The following is a 19,840-nucleotide window of genomic DNA, read 5'->3' on the forward strand; positions in this document are numbered from 1 at the left end:
CACACACATGCACACACTAACACACTCAACATCTATGCTAAATTACCCTTTTCCTTGCTTCTTCTCCACACATCCATCCTTTCAACAAGAGCAGAGCCAGAAAGAGAAGCAGGGGGATACTCAGAAGCAGAAGCTACAACCTCCCACATCTCATCAATGTAAACCTGAATCTGAAACTTCAATCCAGTAACTGTTTTCATTACTAATAAAAAATTCTATCACACACAAAAGGAGGGCAGGGAAAAGTTCACCCATTCCTTGCTCACATTGTTCTTTGGCCATATTTTTAATTGTTCAACTGATTTGTAAGTAATTGTTAGTCTTTTTTTTTTTTTTTTTTAAGATTTTATTTATTTATTTGAGAGAGAGAGAGAGAGAAACAGCATGAGAGGGGATAGGGTCAGAGGGAGAAGCAGGCTCCCCGCCGAGCCGGGAGCCCGATGTGGGACTCGATCCCAGGACTCCGGGATCATGACCTGAGCCGAAGGTAGTCGCTTAACCAACTGAGCCACCCAGGCGCCCATAATTGTTAGTCTTTTAAGTGTATTTCTTTCTACTTTTACAGAGAAAATCTATTTCTACATCACGACGTGGGACCCATCCTTTGAAAATTTAAGAGGGAGTTAAAAATTAAGAGGGGGCATTTGCTGAGATTTTGCATATGACCTATGTAACAGTGTTGTATGCATTTAATGTAATTTTTTTTTAAGATTTTATTTATTTGAGAGGGAGAATCAGCAAGAGAGAAAGAGCATGAGCAGGGGGAGGGGCAGAGGGAGAGAGAGAGAAGCAGAGACTCTACTCTGAGCAGGGAGCCTGACTTGGGGCTCAATCCCAGGACCCTGGGATCATGACCTAAACCAAAGGCAGATACTTAACCCACTGAGCCACCCAGGCACCCCTGTAGTCTTATTTTTCTGTAAATGATGTTCACTTTAATCACTCATGTGAATGAAGGTATTTAAAACCAAATTGCTAAATACTATGAATGTAAAGGACTTGTTCACTTTTGGAAACTATTGTATGTATAATGATTTAAATAGCTTACTCCTCAAAAACTAATGATGTAATGTATGGTGATTAAAATAATAAATAATAAATAAATAAATAACTTACTACTAAGAGCCACATTCCAAAATTGCAGTAAGCCTATCTTTTTTTTTATAAACATGTTTTCTTTCTGCTGTTATTGTTCATTCCATAGAAAGTGAGGAGCTATCTGGATTCATTTCAAATGTTCTTATGTTACATGTCACTCTTAGGAAAACTTTTTTCCAGATAAGTTGTAAAGAACATTTTTTTTTTTTAATGGCAGGTATTTTATCATCTTTGGCCATTTCGATTATAGGTGTGGGATCCTGTTTTATATGGCACCCTGCTACTGTGGAACTTTTCTTCTAGCTGCTTTAGAAAACTGCTGCCAAACAAAACAGTGGGAGGCAAATGTAAAAATGCTTTAAAATGCTAAAAAAAGAATAAGCGAACAAGCAGCAATCTAAACATAAACTAGAGGACTATTCCCATGACCTACGTTTAAGGGAAAAAAATAGAAGAAAATGCAGAGAATTAATGGAAGACCGATTTAGAGCCACATTCGTTGTCTTTAGAAGTGGAAATTACTTCAGATAATTACACGTAAGCTGTTGGACTAAAATTGTTCTGTCACATCTCAGACCTTGCTATAAGTTAGAGGAGTCTGATGTCATGACATTTTCTTCAAAAATGAATGATTAGGATATAAATTTTCAAAAGAAAAAATAACATTATGAATTAGTTCTGCTAATTTAATGCCTTTTTTTGTTAGCATAAAGACAACGAAATCAGCAGAATTACATGATGAGATGACCTCCAACCACAACAATAAAAACTGCTCTACGTAGGCAAGCTCAGTGAAATCTAAAACCCAAACACAACTATGGAAAAATCAAACTGCAAAAATGGGATATTCTCAATACTCAAAATTGCCCTTTGAAAATCCCTTGATATGTTATGTAGTTAGTGACTGGTATAACTTTGGAAGAATCAATCTGATAATACCTTTGATTTAGGTACACTGCCTAAATCACACTACCCCCCTTTTTTTTTTTTTTTTAACAGATTTGTGATTTTTAGTTCTAAGATTTTATTTAATTATTTGACAGAGAGAGAGCACTAGTGCGTGTGCAAGCGGGGGGGGGGGGAGGCGGGAGAGGAAGAGGGCTTGGTCCCATGACCCCGGGATCATGACCTGAGCCAAAGGCAGATGTTTAACTGAGTCACCCAGGCACCCCTGGATTTGTGATTTATTTAAAACGGTTTTTTTTTTTGGTTTGGAATGCATGTAACCACATGAAAATTAAAAGTGAAATATGTAACGTATCTTTAGTATTTGAAGGATGAGTATCTTCAATTATTCAAATTGGGCCTACCTGATCCAATATTTAAACTAAACACACTTTAATCTTTAAGAAAAAGGTTTTTTATCAAAAAGAAGGAAGGTAACTTGTGTGGAGTCCCGTCAGTCAGTCCATCTGCTAGTCAGGCATTCCCTCAGGTAACACTACGGAGCCCTGGTCAGCAACCAGGTGCTCTGGACTCTGGGCATTCACGTGCAGAGATCCATTCATGGGCCTTATTGCCATGAACACTCCCATGCTCTAGGCAGCACTGCTAGGACTTCCCAGGCTCAAAGAAAGCCACGGACTCAAGCTCAGGGCAGAATGTAGACAGAAACACAGTACCAGAGGTACTTCCTCCTCACCATAGCCGTCCCCAAGAGCTACAAGGGGAATTCCATCATGTATTCAATAACACTTCGAGCCTAGGAAGTGTTCATTAAATCTCAATTGTTTAAGTCCTGAATTCACCTCCAGACCAAGCCCAGAATAAATCATCTTATTTTATGGTCCCATCACATACCTACTTAATGTGAGACCAGAAAACATTTTCCTATTACTGCATACAGAGGGACTGCCTTCCCTTTTGCTTGGACCATCTGATCTTTGAACTAGCTAAACAAGAAGTATGGCCCTCCAGGAAGCGTTCTAGCCTCTTCTTTCTAAATGTCACCGGATGTGTCCTAGATGAGTTTCAAGAATAATCTCTCGAAGATTTTCTAATATTGTGTAATAATAGAATATGACAATGGGCATAATTTTAGCAAAGAAGAATATTTTGTAGGCAGCTTTATAAAACCATGGGAAAGTAATGTCTTGAAGAGGACCTAGTAAAATATATTATCTGAAATAAAAGTTTGATTGATCATCAGTTAATATGACCAAGACCTCTCCTTTTTCCTGACATTACCCTCAAGTTATACCTGCCTTTCCAGTTTCTCTCCAACAATAATCGAATTTGTGAAACGAGCACTAACTGAATCAAACAAAGGCAATTTCATGAAGACTTAAATATGGTAAAAGGGTCTCACATTCTTTTAAAATTAATGACAGCTCATAAAATAACAATGTCTAACCATTTTGCAAAATGGCAATGTCAAGGAAGTATGTCTAGTCTCATAAAGCTATCTGTGCCTTCCTAAGGAAAAGATTTGTGGCCTTCATTACACAGGACCAAATACCTGAACAAAAGTTAAGAGTCAGTTGTCCATACCAAAAAGTTGAAAGTATGCATTATTATTGTTTCAGGCTGATTGCTTCATTATTCATTTCACAATTACTTATTAAGCACCTACTTACTAGGCACTAAGCAAGGGGGTACAGTGATGAACAAGACCAACATGGTCACTCCTTCCATAACTCTTATAGTCTAGGAAACAGGTAATTTTAAAAATGTTTACCAAAAAATATATGATTATAAACAGTGACAACTGGGATGAAGGAAAGTTACATTTTTGTTTTGGGAAAATTAAAAGTAACCCTGATATTTGAAAACTGCCCCTGTGAAAAGTGATGTATTACTGTTAATTCTATTGTGGCTTCCGTTGCTCCCCAGGTCTTACAATTAAAAGGCTTCACTGTTTTAAGCCTTTTTACATCATCCTATTGTAACTGCAGAGCAATGCAGAAATTGAGATCTACATAAGCAAGGACACGTAAGGTGCTATCTAGATACAGAGTCAGGACTTGTAATTAGGGAACAAGCAGCAGTTTGGTTTGGCAGAACCTTCAGCAAAATGAAGTAGAGAAATAGAGTTAAGGCTGGAAATGAAAGAAGAGGCTAAGGTATAGAGGACCTGGACTACCAGACTAGTTTCCAGACTCTCTTAATGGGGAGAAGGTAATCTCTGAAGAACTTAGAGGGGCACCTGGGTGGCTCAGTCAGCTAAGTGTCTGACTTTGGCTCAGGACATGACCTCAAGGTCCTGGGATCGAGACCCATGTCGGGCTCTGTGCTCAGCAGGGAATCTGCTTCTCCCTCTACCTTTGCACCTCCTCCCACTTGCCCCTGCTCTCTCACTCTCTCTCAAATAAATAAAATCTTTAAAAAAACATAAAGAACTTAGAAGGCTGTTATTTCTGGGAGATTTTAGAAGCAACAGGCAAAATATAAAAGGAAAGGAGAAATAGATCTTATGAATATCATTTAAGTGACTACCACAATAATTGGCTAATAAGGGTGTGCTTTACTAATGTTACCAATAGGACTGAAAAGAAAATACATATGTAGGCTATGCTGAGGAAAAATAATTTTTGTGTCAGTAACTGACTAGATATGGAAGAGAGATCTTTGAGTACTGAAGTCCAGGACTCCAAAGAGAACTGATGAGCTATTTATATAAAGCAGGGTGGTCAGAAAGGAGTTTGATTTTGACCCACCTGAGCTTGAGGTACACTGGTGGCACATCCAGCTGAAGCTTATCAGAGAAGCCAGGACCAGAAGTACAGATATGTCATCCTTTTAAGGTGACTGTTGACGTTGGAAGAATAGGCAAAGGAGACAGCACAGAGAAAATGACTGAAGGCAGAATGTTAGGGGAACCTTAAACTTGTAATGAAATGACAGAAAAAAAGAGCAAATGGGAGTGTAAATGAAGGAGGATTATTGAGAATAACAGCACCAAAGGAATGGGATGAGAAAGTAATCAGTGAAGTTAAGTGCTTGGGAGAGATAGAAGGATCCAAGGAATGAGAACATGTATTAGATAGTGAAGGAAAAGGGACTTAATGGTTACTAATCACTAATCACGTTTCAAAGACCAGAGCCAAGTCTCAGAAGTGATGATTGCTGCCACCTGCCTGTCAACTCTAGGTAAAGCTCTATCCTCTTTTAAGAGAAGATTCTAGGGGCACCTGGGTGGTGCAGCTGGTTAAGCATCCGACTCTTGGTTTTGGCTCAGGTCATGATCTCAGGGTCTTGAGATCAAGCCCCGAGTCTGGCTCCATACTTAGCATGGAGTCTGCTCTCCCTCTGCCTCTGCCCCTCCCACTCATGCTCTCTCTTTCTCTCTCTCTCTAAAATAAATAATCTTTTAAAAAAGAGAGAGAAGATTCTAGACAGCTCCCTTTACCTTGTGTATGATAGGCAGATAGATTTCTCTAGCAAATCTAAGTGCTAAAAAAAAAAAAAAAAAAGGCAAAGAGTAGGGGTGCCTGGGTGGGTCAGTTGACTAAGAAACTGACTCTTGATTTTGGCTGAGGTCGTGATCTCAGGGTCATGAGATCAAGCCCTGTGTTGGCCCCATGCTGAGTGTGGATCCTGCTTAAGATTCTCTCTCCCTCAGCCCCTCCCCTGTTCCCTCTCCATTCTAAAAGACAAAAAAACTGAAGCATCTGAAGGTATTCAGATTGTTCACGAGGTCAGTAAAATAGTAAGTGGATGGCAGGCTCCTAAATTGCTATTTAAGTGCCTTATCTACTCATTATATTGGAGCATACAGTCAGGTAGGCTTAGGATAGAGTTCCAAATAATTTTTTAGAAGATGTTTCATGATAGGGGTTTTTCTTTAATCATGTCTCAGTGATGGGCTAATATTTTGTAAAATTATAGCAAATCAGTAATAATGTCAGGTTAATATCACAATTTATATCACACATATTTGCTAAATCTTGGAAAAGTTTAATTAAAGATTCAGTTAAGGAATTACAGATTTACATACCTGTGGTACCCATCTGGAGGACACAAAGCTGGTCACTTCTATTACAGACAAGCCAGTTTGGGAAAGTTGATTGATAAATTCAATTTTTATATCTGTAGGAACTATAACCTATGAAAGCATTAAAATTATTTTATAAGTAATTTGTATAGAGTCTATTGAAGCATAAATAGAAAATTACTTCCTAACAAAAGCAAATTGTATTTAAGATGCATAAATTCAATAGCAATTGAGAACAAACATAATCATGTAATCTATAAAACCCATGTAAGTCTTTAGAATCTTAATATTATGATTTAGCATTTGAAATAAACTGTGTAAAACTAATATCAAACTACCTTTTCATTCTGCAATCCATCCCTAGGTCCAACTTCCACTATTTTAACATACTGAGGGAATCCAGATAACTGGGATGTTTCCTGAAATGGAAAATACAAGGCAAGAAAAACAGGTTAACTGTTAGAACATCAAACTTGCTTTTTTGAAAAGTCAAACAATTACACTTTGTTAAATAAAGTTCTCACCCCAGAAAGCTAAAATGGTAAGAAATCGATACAATGCTACAATCCAAATATCAAGTTTATATCATTGGCAACATGAAGTCATTTTTTCCTTCTAGCTCAATGACATTCAGTCTAATTATGATTACAATTGAAAAGATGATTTTTTAAAGTATAACTGTGGGAAAGGTAACATACTCAGGATCTAAAAAGCAAACTTGTTGAGTAATTGCACACATGATGATAAATTTACCATCGTTACAATTAGTTTAAAAATTGTATCTTTTGGGGCACCTGGGTGGCTCAGTCAGTTAAGTGTCTGACTGTTGGTTTCAGCTCAGGTCATGATCTCAGGGTCATGAGATCAAGCCCCGTGTCCGGCTCCACGCTCAGCACAGACTCTTGGGAATCTCCCTCCCTCTGCCCCTCCCACTTATGCTCACTCACTCTCTTCCTCAAGCTCTCTAAAATAAATCTTAAAAAATAAAAATAAGGGGCGCCTGGGTGGCTCAGTCGTTAAGCGTCTGCCTTCAGCTCAGGTCATGATCCCAGGGTCCTGGGATCGAGCCCCGCATCGGGCTCCCTGCTCCGCGGGAAGCCTGCTTCTCCCTCTCCCCCTCCCCCTGCTTGTGTTCCCTCTCTCGCTGTGTCTCTCTCTGTCAAATAAATAAATAAAATCTTTAAAAAATAAATAAGTAATAAAAAAATAATAAAAATAAAATTGTATCATCTAGAACTAATGATGTAATGTATGGGGATTAACATAAGAATAAAAAAAAATTGTAAAAAAAAAAAAAATAAAAAAAAAATAAAATTGTATCTTTGTGTTAACAGACTTGTACTGAGCACAGTCGTAAAGATGCCACACTCCATACCTTGAACTTGAGGAACGTGGTTTTGGTTTTCTGTCATGTGCCCAGGATGCTGAGGCAGGGGAAAACGTATGCTGTTGATTTTCTGTGTCACACAGCACAACCAGCACCTATACACACAGCTTCCAGAAGGATAGAGCCCCTCCACTGGGACCTAAACCCTCAAAACTCCACTGGGAACACCTAGCTTTAAGCCCAGTGTAACAGTCTGTTCTATCTTTTGCCCAAATCTGGAATGGCAGATCTGGTCCAGGTCTGGACTCTGGAACCTCTGGCCCTAAACCAAGTACTATGGACACATCATATTTAGAAAGACATTAGTTTAATGCAGGAAAAATAGGAACAGCCTTTCTAAACATCATATTGCAGTTAAAATTAGAATGATCTCCTGGTATCTCTGAGCCATGTTAAGTGAGGGTAACTATCATCAGTTTCTTCAATGGATAGCTGATAGAATCAATCAAAATCAGCAGGACCTGTACTTCAGAGTGGTTTTCATCTTGCCTTTTAACAGGAATCATGAATGTGGGCTAACCAATGTATATTGTCCCTCTCTTTCCTTGTGGCAATCATCAACATACACTGGTGAAGTGGCTAGTTTGGATGCAGGACCCAGTCTGTTTCTAGGACACAGAAAAATGCCCCCTGGCCCCTTTAGGGTCCATATCCAATATGTCATCTTATTGGCTTTCTGTGCCAACTCACTCAAGAAAAGAACCCAGATGATCCCTGCTACGAATGCTTTACATTGCCATGAAATTGGGCAATGCAATAAGCAAAAATTAACCACAAAGGAAAAGAATTCTCATTTCTACTCCTTCTGAGCATTGGAATCCATGCAGCTGGAAGGGTGTAGAGTTGAGAGAGGAAGCATGGGGTTATGGAGCTCTTCAGCTTTAAGCTCAGTTCCGGATGGCAAGCAAGAAACCATGTCAAAGTTCAGTGGTCATAATTGCAAGCAGGCACTGAATGACAGATGGCAGGGGAAAGTGGAGTAACTAAGAGACGTTCACTCTTCTTTGCTGTCACCTCTAGCCCTAAGACTGCAGAAACGAAAAACAAAACTGGCCAATCTTAAGCTTATCACGGATTGTTTCATTATCGTGGACTGTTTCCTGAAACTGCACTTGCAACAGCAATTAGCTTGAAGCATACATGGCTAAGGACATCCTTATTAAACAGCAATTTTTTAACCACCACAAGGAACATAGTGTTTTTTAAGGTATAACAATATGCTGAATGCAACTGAAGAACTCAAAACCCTCTTTTGCAACATTGCTGTAGCTAGCAGAAGTAACAATCTGAAAAAAATGAAAGTCTGAACCCCCAACCAATACAGCCATTTCAGTCAAAGTGTTAGGTAGAAGCTGGAAATGAGCACTGGAGGGAACACCACGAGGCAGAGTCCCAAGTCCTTGAAGGGGAATGATAGAGACATGAACTGGAGACAAGGATGGTGACAAATAAGCTACATATTAAAAGCCCAGGAGCACCACATCCTGACCTCGTGGTTTCTGAGACTTAAGGCTGACAGACCAAAGAGGTGCGGAACATGCCCTCTCCTCTTCCACCTCTGCCCCAGGGTAATCTCTACACACATTATATTGCATTTGCAATGTAGGTACAGCCCTCCGGGATGGAGAAAGGCTGGCATGATGATTCATAGTATGAACCTTGTAGGATCCAAAATTCCCCTTTCCAACTTGTGGGAGGAGTTCCCCAAATGACCGGAAGCAGCCTCCATTAGAGACCACCCCAATGCACTTCACAGCTCCTCCCAGATCAGAGAGACCCAATAATATCCAATCCATAAACAACCTAGGGGCTGCTTCCACCTCATGGAACATGCCCACTCTCCCACCTTGAGAGTACACCTCCGCTTTAATAAACTACTTTGTGCTTGCTACTTTCCTTCTGGTGGTCTTTATTCGAGCACTGATCCCCTCCTAAATCTGCCCGTGGGGAATCCAAGGACCGAGACCTTCATCACGCAATGCAGACTCTCTCTCATCCATAACAAAAGCAGTATATGTGCTCAGTTGATATTATTTCAGATTTCTTCGTGAATATAATGCTGTTCTTTTGTCTTTCTAGGCAGGAGTGTATTCCCTCTACCAGTGTATCTGAGAAATCAGAAGAAAGTTAAAATGTGTTCAGTAAGCTCAAGGAGTTAACAAGTTCCCCTTGTTAATAGCAAATAAAATCAATCAATTAACACGTACCTGAGTATGTATGATGTGAGAGCCCTCTTTTGGTGATCTCTAGTCTTTTTCTAGGCATTACTATGTCTGTACTGATTTCTCTAAGGAGCTGTAGCTATACATCAACAATGCCTACTAAAAAATCCACCTAAATGCTGTACAAGTACATAGAAGTGATTCAAAACCGATCTCCTTACTTCCCCCACCTCGTGCCTCTCCTCAGATACTTCACCAAATGCTATGCTTTACCTTCTCTCTTACCATTTATATCTAAGTGGTCCATTTATTACTGGTTTGAGTTTGACATGCACCCAGCACCGAGCACAATGCCTAACACTTAGACTGCGTTCAATAATTACCTGTTGATTTTATTAGTGAATCTCTTCTGTCACTGGCTTCATTAAAATTGTCATTTTTTTTTCCTCAGCCAGTCTGTTGCTATTTCTTCCCTAAGTAGTTTTGCTAATCTTGTTTTTCCAGCCTTAAAATCTTTCAACATCCAGCAGTCACCTTCAGAGAGATCTATCAGCCAAGGTGAAATGATTCACGACAAGCCTCTCCTCTTCTACCACACTCTCCTTCATGCATCCTCTGATTTTAGCCATGCCAAAATCATGTCTTCCATACTTTCATGTCTGTACACATGAAGTTTCTATTGGTTGGAAATACCTTTTGTCTGTGGGAGAGACTTTCCACCAAACCCATTTCTCTTCTTCATGGACAAAGGACTGGCCTGCATTTCTCCCCTAAGAGTTATTTCCGAACAAATTCCCATCAACCTTCCCCTGCAGCCAGCTTGATGCAGATGAGTATGACAAACTTGAACGTGACAAAAACAAAAACAAACAAATAAACAAAAAAATGAAGGAGCCTACATCTCTGAATCACTGCTTGAATAAGAAGTCCATGTCAATAATAAGCAATTATTTTATGCTTTATATGGACAAAAATAAATGTCAACTCTCTTAGACCATTTAGATTAAAGGTGTATCTTTATAATTAGTAATTGTGAAGAATGAGGAAGAGCCTGAAATTTTAGCCTACCTGTAAGCTAACCAGTGAGCCTGCCAAAGATGCTGCACAAGACTCCTTGGTGAGAGAAACAAAGCTTATTACAGCAATAGCAGTAGCCAGAGGATCAGGATTTGTGCTGGGTCCCCAAGCCCCAATTCCCACAGGGAGAAGTAAAAACGACAAGGTGACACTTGCACAAGCAATGGGTTGCATTACAAGAAAGGAATCCCAAGCACAGTGAACCCGAACCTTTGGTAATGGGTGATAAGCATGTCTCTTCATGGCTATAGAGGTAAACATCACGTTTACTACACCTGACTATGAGTATGCCTACATTTTACTTTAGAGGCAAATGGTATCTTCTATCTTCTAAGATTTTAAGCACCCTTAGCCTTTGCTCCAGAAGGAGACACTCTATCATTTAAAGCTCTTCCCAATATAAAAATTCTTGAAAAGATAGTTTGGAACCAAGACACTTGTAACTCTGCTTATAGACATATAGAAATTCAAGACACACCTGGAGAATTATTTCCCAATACTATCCACTCTTCATTTTTTTTTTTAAGATTCTTTTTTAAGATTTTCTTTGTGAGATAAAGAGACAGAGAGTACAAGCAGGGAGAGCGACAGAGGCAGAGGGAGAAGCAGGCTTCCCGCTGAGCGGGGAGCCCAATGCGGGACTCGATCCCAGGACCCTGGGATCATGACCTGAGCTGAAGGCAGATGCTTAGCCGACTGAGCCACCCAGGTGTCTCTCCACTCTTCATTTTTATACCATCTTGATTTATGTCAAATTTTCACAATTAGTAGGCTACTGTGTTGGCTCCTCCAATTATGAACAAAGGCTGGGGTCAAATCTGTTCAGTTGATCTCATAAGATATTTAATTAAGAATACTCTTGGGGTGCCTGGGTGGCTCAGTCTTTAAGCATCTGCCTTCGGCTCAGGTCATGATCCCAGGGTCCTGGGATCGAGCCCTGCATCGGGTTCCCTGTGCAGTGGGAAGCCTGCTTCTCCCATTCCCCCTGCTTGTGTTCCCTCTCTGTGTCTCTGTCAAATAAATAAAGAAAATCTTTAAAAAAAAAAAAATACTCTTAACAGAACTACAAGTAGTAGGATAAAGCCAACCAGCAGTGTTGACTTCAGCCCTCCTCTGAAGTGTCCTGGGCCCAATCAGCTGAATAAATCCTATGCAGTAGAGGCCTCTGTACCAGAAACTAAGAGTTGTTTACTTGGTGCCCATCTTTTGATGGTGGACATGTTGCCAGGCTCACTACTAGGATGGGTCCAGATAGCAATGATGACACTCCAGTGATGGAGGCTCAATCAACAGCTTGATTCCAGGGGGCCTTGGCAGAATATGGGCCTCAGGTGATTCAATCAGCACAATTCATAGCACCCAAACATGTGTCTTTGATTTATCAGTCTGTAGATGTCCAAATGGCAGACAAGTAAGATAGGGCACTGACCACAACCCCAAAGTCAGCAAAAAAAATGGTAACAGACTTGAGTTCTCCTGAGTGGGTGGAATGATCACATCCATTTTTAGTTCTGTGCAGCTACCACAGAGGTTTTACAACTGTGGCAGCCCTGTGGACATCATCAGGTCTTGGCTTAGCCACATCATCATCCAACCAGGCCAAGGCATCAGGAAAAGCACTTTGAATAAAAGGACACCACTGAACTAGTGTCTGCTTCAGGCGGTGGGGTGGGCAGGAGAGAGCAACTGCCACTTTTTTTGTGTAAAGCTGAGACTGTGCTGGGGACAGGCTGACCACTTCCTCGAATATACCATTTTGATTTGATTAGTGAGGCCTGTTGAGATTGTCCTACCTTGCTAGTCATTGCGTCCAAGCTCATCTCCCAAAATGGAAATAGGACAGGGAGTCAGAAGGCCTCCATCCCTCAGGTGTCCAGTTTCAACAAGAGCTCAATAACAAGACAATACTTGATTTTCAAAAGATAATTGGTAGCTGTGTTAGGGCAGTGAGGGATCCAAAACCCTAACCAGCACCTCCAAGTGGATGTTGCCTGACTTTTTCAGAAGTTCCAATTTGCAAAATCAGCAGTCATAGACACATGCAGCTCTTCCTAATTGAGATGATCCCCTCTGGTACTTATGGGACCAAGAATTACAATCACATCACACATCAATTTTTACCAAATGTGCTCGCTTCGGCAGCACATATACTAAAATTTTTACCAAATGTTCAGATGTGGAATTAACAACAGTACACTGTATTGGCCTCAATAGCCTCACCCAAAAGGTTACTTTGGTTCTCTTTTCCCATAGTGAACACTGCCCAAATCCCATCAGTTGAAACAAGACTCCTCATCCTCATGGGACTGAGCAAGATCGAGACTTTGATGCCTTTATAGGACAGCCATAAACGTTTGAATGCTCCCTTTCCCCAAAGTTCCTCAGCATACTCAGATGGATGATCTCAATGCACTAATAATCATCTTTTTCCTTAAAGCAGATGAAGGAGGAAGGTTGGGAATGATCTGGGGGCACAGAGGGAGAGATAAGTTCCGAATCAGTAAGGCACATTTACTTTCAATTTGGGGTAGCACAGTAGCTCCTCACCAGCTCAATCAAATGAACTTGCAATGTTTGGAAACCACACAAAGCCCTCATTACACATCAAAATCATCATTACCAACACCATGGATTTTAACGTGGGGAATCCCTGGAGTCAGCATCCATAACTGTGTTTGTTTCCAGCAGGATAATGGGGTTTGTTCCCTCTGGCTGACATGGGCTTGACTTGCACATGATCCGTCATCAAAATAACAGTTCTTAAGTCCTCATACAGTCACAATATATTGGATAAGGGAGTTCTGCAAAGTGGCAAGGCTGACTATAAAATTTATCTAGAATTCTTTGGCTCCCTTCTCATTCTCCAGTATGTTGCTTTTCAGCACTATATACACAATCTGAGTAGGGTCCCCCATACTAGTCAATGACTGACTCATCTATGGCTCCTCACAGGAGCTTGTCTATCCTAGCCAAGTCTCCCCAAGAGGGCCAAAGTTTCTATATAGCAGCCAGGACTCAGAGACTTGGAGACCTTGTGCAGGACTGGCTAAGCTGTAAGAAGGTCCAGTTACTGCTATTCCTCTATCACAAGCATTACTTACCCCACCCCCTCAACTCCCAACTGAACTAATCAAAGTTCTTATGATTCACCTGGTTTCTTTTCATAATGTTGGCCAAATTTATTCCTTCTATACTCCTCGTAACTATTGATGGAAAGAGGGAAAAGAACTTTTAGCCCACATAGTGTTCATCTTAGTGCTAGTTGTTACAATGGATGGACCTGAGGCTGACCGCCAGATGGTCAAGGAAGTTCCCCTGCCCCTAGGAAAGTTAACATAACCACAGTACCACTTAGCCCTTGAACCTGCTTTCTGGAAACTAGACGGCCACCATCTTCCTAATTTCTCATCATTCACATGCAATAAAACAGAAGACCGTATTTTGCTCAATTGACTACAAAATCTGGTCAGTATGTTTGTTACCAATTTCCATTGACTTCCCTCAAATCCCTTTAATCCATTGGAAAAGTCCTCATTCAAGAAGTCATGTCGTCTTCTATATCTCATCCTCATTAACAAAGTGTCACAACCTGTGAAGGACTAAGACTGTACCCTACATGCTAGCTAATAAGCAACCTGCCACAGGTTATGGGTGCTGGCAGAAGATATGCAACTCTTGAATCAGACACAAAGGCTTTATTATTCACATTAATAGCAGTAGTCAGAGCATCGGAGCATCAGCATTTCCTTACACTGGTTCCCCGAGCATGACAGGAGCTGTGCTTGGGAACCTCAGTATTTCATAACGGGCAGTTAGCATGCCTGTCTTCTACTCTATTTCCCAAGGTTGTTTACTAGACAAACACCTTAAAAAAGTATTTTGAAAGAAAGTTAATCAGTCCCGTGCTAATCAGTCATACAGAAATGCAAGGGATCCATAAAGAATTGCTGCTCAACATTCTTATTACCTCAATTAATACTCAGTTATTGTTCTCAACAAAAACTCTCATTCATTATCTAAGGTTCAGTTTGTCCTCAAGACTCTTCTGACCTCCCCAAAGAGAATTCAGTAATTTCATTTCTATGATCCTATAGAGACTATCTTAAAAAGGTCTGTAATTACCACTTTGCCTATTTCCCATTTTTTATTATAAACCTTCACGGTCATCAGGGGTGCCTGGGTGACTCAGTCAATTAAGCATCTGACTCTTGATCTCAGAGTCATGAGTTCAAGCCCCATGTTGGGCTCCAATCTGGGTGTAGAGCCCACTTAAAACAAAAAACAAAAACAAAACAAAAAACCCTTCAGAGTCCTCAGAATGGACACATATAAACACTTGAATGCTGTTTGTTAAATGAATGAATGGATGAATAAACGAGCTTACATCTAAAATGCATAAAAGGTTGACTCCTCATTTATCCAACACATATCGGCAACATTATTATAGTTATTGGATATATGGAAATGAACCAAACAAACAAAAACTCCTGCCCATAACAAGCTTATACTTTAGTGGCACAGGGATCTGCATGCTACCTTCTGGGAGTGGGGGTGGTGAAGGAACAGCCATTTTTTTTTTATAGTGAATATATGAGAGTTGATGAATGACTTATATGTTCCAAGGAATTGAGTTAAAAAAAAAAAAAAAGTCTGCAAAAGTTGGCAACATAGTCTTTAAACAGGCCTATAGTCTGAATTTATTTTTATAGCATTAAAAGTTCTATGTTACTGAGCTCAGTGTATCCTGTTGAATGTGGAGTAGTGGAGGATACTAGTGAAAAACAAAAGCTGTATTATCCAGAACAAGGCTTTCAAAAAGCCATGTTATATGGCTGACTGTATGCCCACATTTGGCATCAAATTTCTAATGGTTCACTTTCATAGAAAACAAAAGCAATACTATCTTGCATTTACATGTTGCTGTATTATTCCAAAGCACTTTTCTATCTACATTTCATCTGTGAAGCTACCCTGTGAGGTAGGCAGAGCTGAAAGAGAGATTAAGTGACTTTCTAAGGTTACCCAACTAAGTTCCCTGGCTCCTTTTCTAGTTTTCTTTAGGATGAGATTAAATATACCACAAACTATTGAGCTTAAGGTTGAGAAATAATGAACCATTCTTTTATGCAGGACATAAATGGGCTGCTTTACTCACATTTTCAATCCTATGTAAGATTAAGTGGAAGGCATATTTTGATGGAGATTTCTCTGAAATCTTGATAGGGTGTGTGCATGTATTTATTTTTATATGTATACATAAAATACATATGGGTGGCTTCTATATATACAATCAACCCTCCTAATGGTGACAGAGGATTCCTTACTATTCACTCTACAAATACTGCTTTTTTTCTCCCCTCTAAGAGAACACCACCATCCACAGTAGAAATTTCCTGACATATTTTTATATGTTCCACTCACTTCATTACTTCCTGACGAGTAATTTTATGTGTAAATAAAGTCTTTATAATATTGACATATCCTGTTTCACAGCCAGTATTCTTCCCATAGAGAACTGCTACACCAGCCAAATCAAATGTTCCCACTACACAGATGAGAAATCTGAATCAGGAAGTTGGAGGGTTTTCTTTTGAAATTAAATTGAACTTTAAGGGAGCATTAGATGTCCACTTTTACAAAAGAATCTAGTTTTTTCATCTCACCTGAAATATGCACATGGTGCATTTTGTGGTAACATTAAACCCTCCACATTCTCCTATTTGTTGCTTCTTAGATATTTCCCTTTTAGCCTAACATAGTCAGAAACATGTAAAGCATTATCATTGATTGAATAGATATCCACAGAAACGTTGGTCCTCTGGAGCAACCTAAAGACATTTTTCTCTCTGGTGCCTTTCCAGGATGAAGGGCTGAATCAACAAAGCTGATATTCGAAACCCTTCTTTCAGAATATCCATGTCCCAAAGTTGACTCAAAGGCAATCTCTGGCAGTTTAAGAAGAATTTACTTGTAATAAGATAAAAATAAGTTCATAATGTACTAAGTCACCTCAAACTTTATGAACAATATATCTTCATTTACAAAAGGTAAAAGAATGTATCCACTTACTGTTTAATAATTTTTGACTGCCAAAAGGAAAAATGGAATATGTGCAGTACTTTGTTCCCAACTACAGTCAGTCAATGTTAAACAGAGATTAAAAACAAGCTCTAAAAATGTGAACATTCTTCTGTATGTATGCATACTAATATTTGTTCTAGGCACTAAATGGAAAATTAATGCTGGGTGTCAGTGTAGATATGGAACATAATTAAATAGGAATTCCTCTGGGAATATATAAATTTTATGAACACTTACATAAGAGTAGTTACATAAAAGGCAGAAGAATATTATGTAAGATTATCTGCCATAGACAGCCTATTGAAATATAGAATAATGGACAATACAAGAATTAAATTTATTAAAATTTTAAAAAGAGGTGGGGCGCCTGGGTGGCTTAATCAGTTCGGTGTCTGCCTTCTGCTCAGCAGGGAGCCTGCTTCTCCCTCTGCTCTCCCACACCATCCCACCCCTGGTTGTGCTCTATTTTTTTTTTTTAAGATTTATTTGAGAGACAGAGAGGGAGAGCACAAGATGGGAGAGGGTCAGAGGGAAAAGCAGACTCCCCGCTAAGCAGGGAGCCCAATGTGGGACTCGATTCTGGGATTCCGGGAGCCGAAGGCAGCCACTTAACCAACTGAGCCACCCAGGCGCCCTCAAATAAATATTTTTTTTAAATGGGGTTCTTAACATCTGCATCACTTAAGTTCATTTCCCAGTTAAATCAATTTCATTTTTAAAAGTGCCTTGGCCCTACAACCCAGCAATTGCACTACTGGGTATTTGCCCAAAGGATAAAAATGCAGTGATCCAAAGGGGCACCTGCACCCCAATGTTTACAGCAGCAATGTCCACAACAGCCAAACTATGGAAAGAGCCCAAATGTCTATCCACAGATGAATGGATAAAAAAAGATGTGGTATATCTACACAATGGAATATTAGTCATTAAAAAAGATGAAATCTTACCATTTGCAATGATGTGGATAGAACTAGAGGGTATTATGCTAAGTGAATAAGTCAATCAGAGAAAGAAAATTATATGATTTCACTCATATGGGGAATTTAAGAAACAAAACAGAGGATCATAGGGGAAGGAAGGGAAAAATAAAATAAGATGAAATCAGAGAGGGAGACAAACCATAAGAGAGTCTTAACCAAAGGAAACAAACTAAGGGCTGCTGGAGGAGAGGGTGGTGGGGGATGGAGTAACTGGGTGATGGGCATTAAGGAGGGCACGTAATGTAATGAGCATTGGGTGTTAGATGCAACTGGATGAATAACTAAACTCTACCTCAGAAACTAATAATATACTATATGTTAATTAATTGAATTTAAATAAAATAAAATAGTGTCTTGAGTGGGGAACCTGGGTGGCTCATTAAGTTAAGTGGCCTACTCTTGGTTTTGGCTCAGGTCATGATCTCAGGGTCCTGGGATTGAGCCCTAAGTCAGGCTCTGCCCTTGGCAGGGAATCTGCTTCTAGTGATTCTCTCTCCTTCTCCCTCTGCCCCTCTCCCTGCTCATGCTCACTCACTCTCTCTCTCTCAAATAAATCTTTAAAAATAAAGTGTCTTGAGCAACAAATGTATACATATGTATTTAATAGCCACTCATTTTAATATAAAAGCATAACTGTATCATAAATTAAATATTGTATGAGGACTGAAAATACAGAATATTAACACAGTGAACAGTTTAAGAACCATGGATGGTAATCAATAGAAACAAAAGTGAAATGGAACATATGAGGAGAGACAAATCGAAGAAATCAAGATTAGTGCTTTTTAATACAAGAATTCTAAATTTATCTTAATGCTTTTACTGGACAGATTATAGAATTCAAAAATGAAAAACTTCTATGCATTGATATAGCATGAGATCTTGCTTCTTTAAATGGTGGCTGCTATTTACATTATTTAGTTTCAAAAAATAAAATGATTTATTCTTGCATCCATGGCAATTTAACAATAAAATAAACTTTATGAAAAATTAGCCAACATCATCTACAGCTTTCTCATTACTATCATTAATACGGTATTAAAGTTTAAGATAATAATAAAAGTGTTAATTAGAAAGCCAAGAGAAAAAGTTTGACTTGAAATGCTTTAAGTATGGTAAGTTACCTTTTCCTTGGTGTCTTTGCTAATATATGTGTTTTTTTTAACCATTAAGATTGTTTTGGGCTCCTGCAAATACAAAAGTAGTGAGGCTGATTGAAAATGTATACACACACATGCTCACGGGCGCATGCGCTTACACACACACACACACACACACACACACACACACACGCACATACGCACTCACATACTTAGAAAAATTCCAACTCCCAGGAAAAAATGTGATATGTCATGTAATACACCAAGTCTCATCATGGAAATCTTTTTAGGATGATACATTTCTGAAAACAGTAGTTTATAATAGAACACGCAACTATGTTAAACTAGCTGTACGAACAGCATGTCCTTATAGCCACAAAGTTTAAGAAAACTATTGGAATACGTACTTTTGTCAGTTTTCAAATTCATATACTCAAGCTGGTATAGCAGTGCTTTTGCTGGGGAGCCACAATTCATTGTTCTAAATAGTTATTTAAATCTGGGTTGCCATTATCATTGACAAAAAGCAATTACATTGCTCTACATGACTTTTTGTTTTGCCATGTGGGTTGTATAACAAAGGCAAACTATGAAATCACATCAGCGATGTGCTATGAGTCTTCAGCTTTATAATACTCTTTATTAAGCACAGTAAGACTACAGAATCCATTCAAACTTTATTTTTGTTAAAGATTTTTATCATTTATTTGACAGAGACACAGCGAGAGAGGGAATACAAGCAGGAGGAGTGGGAGAGGGAGAAGCGGGCTTCCCGCTGAGCAGGGAGTCCGATGCGGGGCTCGATCCCAGGACCCTGGGATCATGACCTGAGCCGAAGACAGACACTTAACGACTGAGGCACCCAGGTGCCCCAAATCCCTTCAAACTTCAAATAAAATTCTTCAGATCTTAATGAAGCCCCTTTATCAAAATACTCTATTAGGTAATAGATATTTTCTGGTTGGCAAAAATCAAAATGCCTGAGAATTTGCATGGTTCTGGACATCTACCGAAAGTTCTTT

At 39.4% G+C, this 19,840-nt stretch overlaps 1 protein-coding gene across 2 annotated transcripts in view; it reads right to left on the reverse strand.

Annotated features, from left to right (window-relative positions):
* Positions 1-19,840, reverse strand: part of HMGCLL1 (3-hydroxy-3-methylglutaryl-CoA lyase like 1) — a 175,473-nt gene that overhangs the window by 118,181 nt on the left and 37,452 nt on the right. For both annotated transcript variants that reach the window (XM_006728131.3, XM_031038022.2), the window contains exons 2-3: positions 6,370-6,450; positions 6,035-6,142 (exon numbers count right to left, since the gene is read on the reverse strand). In XM_006728131.3, coding sequence (XP_006728194.2) covers positions 6,035-6,142; positions 6,370-6,450 — 189 coding nt within the window. The remainder of the gene's footprint in view (positions 1-6,034; positions 6,143-6,369; positions 6,451-19,840) is intronic.

The sequence above is a fragment of the Leptonychotes weddellii genome, chromosome 8, assembly GCF_054177405.1.
Source record: "Leptonychotes weddellii isolate Sample4059 chromosome 8, ASM5417740v2, whole genome shotgun sequence".
Classification (NCBI taxonomy): Eukaryota; Metazoa; Chordata; class Mammalia; order Carnivora; family Phocidae; genus Leptonychotes; species Leptonychotes weddellii.